A 1491-nucleotide genomic window follows, 5' to 3' on the forward strand; every position below is an offset into this window, starting at 1 on the left:
TATATATTTTTAATTAGAAGTTATGAAGAACAAAAAAAAAAAACAAAAACACAGAAGCAAGTGCAATACCACCTCTCTTCTCTCTCTCTCTCTCCCAGGGTTTCATTTGTAGCCTATGCTTGGTGTCTCCTTGGACCTTATCCCTTCATCTCCTCTTCCTCTGATTCCCCCGCCCTGCCCCCTTTTTAAAGAGTTTTTCTCCTTTCTCAAGGGGAGTTAAACTAGCTTTTGAGACTTATTGCAAAGCATTTTGTATATGTAATATATTGTAAGTAAATATTTGTGTAATGGAGATATACTACTGTAAGTTTTGTACTGTACTGGCTGAAGGTCTGTTACAAATAAACATGAGTAATTTAACACCCTGGTTGTTTTTGCAGATTTCCTTTGCCTTGTTTTTCTACTTGGGGTGGGGAGGGCGGAGATATTTGTAGCATGTTGTACTAACTACTAAACATTTTGAAAGTAAATAAGTCTAAGATTGAGAGGAAACCAAACAAGAATACTCAAGCTGTTGCTACAGAAGAACAGAAGAATTTTCAACCTAGAATGGGAAGTAGAAGAGATTTTCCTACCAGAAGTGCCTGCAGGGTAGGAAAGAAAGCCCAACATGCCTATCTATCCAAAGCAGAAATTTATCAAACATTTGTTGTTGAGTACCTACTGTATGCAAAACACATTATATGCTCAAGGACAAGTTATAGTAACATGAACGATGATAATGACTTCTTGAGCACTCATAAATGCCAAGCACTGTGCCAAGTACCTGTTTAATTGTAGAAACAACCTACAAAGAAATGATCACCATTACCAGGGAAGAAATAAAACCCCAAGAAAATAAATAACTCATCTAAGACTCATCAGCCAATGAGTGACAGAACCTGGATGTGAACCAGAGGTTTGTGACCAAAGTGTGCGCCCATCCCTTTTGCCAGGGAATGCAGCCAATGAAAAGTCCATAAAAATCCCAAGAAAAGCCAACATAGGCACATTAAGTTGGTTCTGTCTTAAATACATATTAACTATTTTCTGTTCCCTTCACTCTGAATTTTTTTCTCTCCTATCTACCTCACTGCCATTCCATATGATAGTGTTTGCCTTCCTGTGTCCATGAGACTACTAAAGTAAAAATTGGAGACACTTCCAGAGTCTATCATTTTCCATTCTCCATTGAAACTAACAAATTCAAAATAGAGACTATGAATAAAATTGTTTTGAAGCCAAATCAAAAGTTAGAAAACAAGCCCTAGCTGGCTTGGCTCAGTGGATAGAGCAGTGGTCGGCAAACTCATTAGTCAACAGAGCCAAATATCAACAGTACAACGATTGAAATTTCTTTTGAGAGCCAAATTTTTTAAACTTAAACTATATAGGTAGGTACATTGTTATTAACTTAATTAGGGTACTCCTAAGGCTTAGGAAGAGCCACACTCAAGGGGCAAAAGAGCCGCATGTGGCTCACGAGCCGCAGTTTGCCGACCACGGGTCTAG

General features: G+C 38.2%; 1 protein-coding gene across 6 annotated transcripts in view; it reads left to right on the top strand.

Annotated features, from left to right (window-relative positions):
* IKZF4 (IKAROS family zinc finger 4 (Eos)) overlaps positions 1-364 on the top strand; it is a 39292-nt gene extending 38928 nt beyond the window's left edge. For all 6 annotated transcript variants that reach the window (XM_014548102.1, XM_014548104.1, XM_005876721.2 and 3 more), the window contains one exon: positions 99-364. In XM_014548102.1, coding sequence (XP_014403588.1) covers positions 99-189 — 91 coding nt within the window. In that variant the 3' untranslated portion in view covers positions 190-364. The remainder of the gene's footprint in view (positions 1-98) is intronic.
* The last annotated feature ends 1127 nt before the right edge of the window (positions 365-1491 follow it).

This window comes from Myotis brandtii, unplaced genomic scaffold (genome assembly GCF_000412655.1).
Source record: "Myotis brandtii unplaced genomic scaffold, ASM41265v1 scaffold496, whole genome shotgun sequence".
NCBI lineage: Eukaryota > Metazoa > Chordata > Mammalia > Chiroptera > Vespertilionidae > Myotis > Myotis brandtii.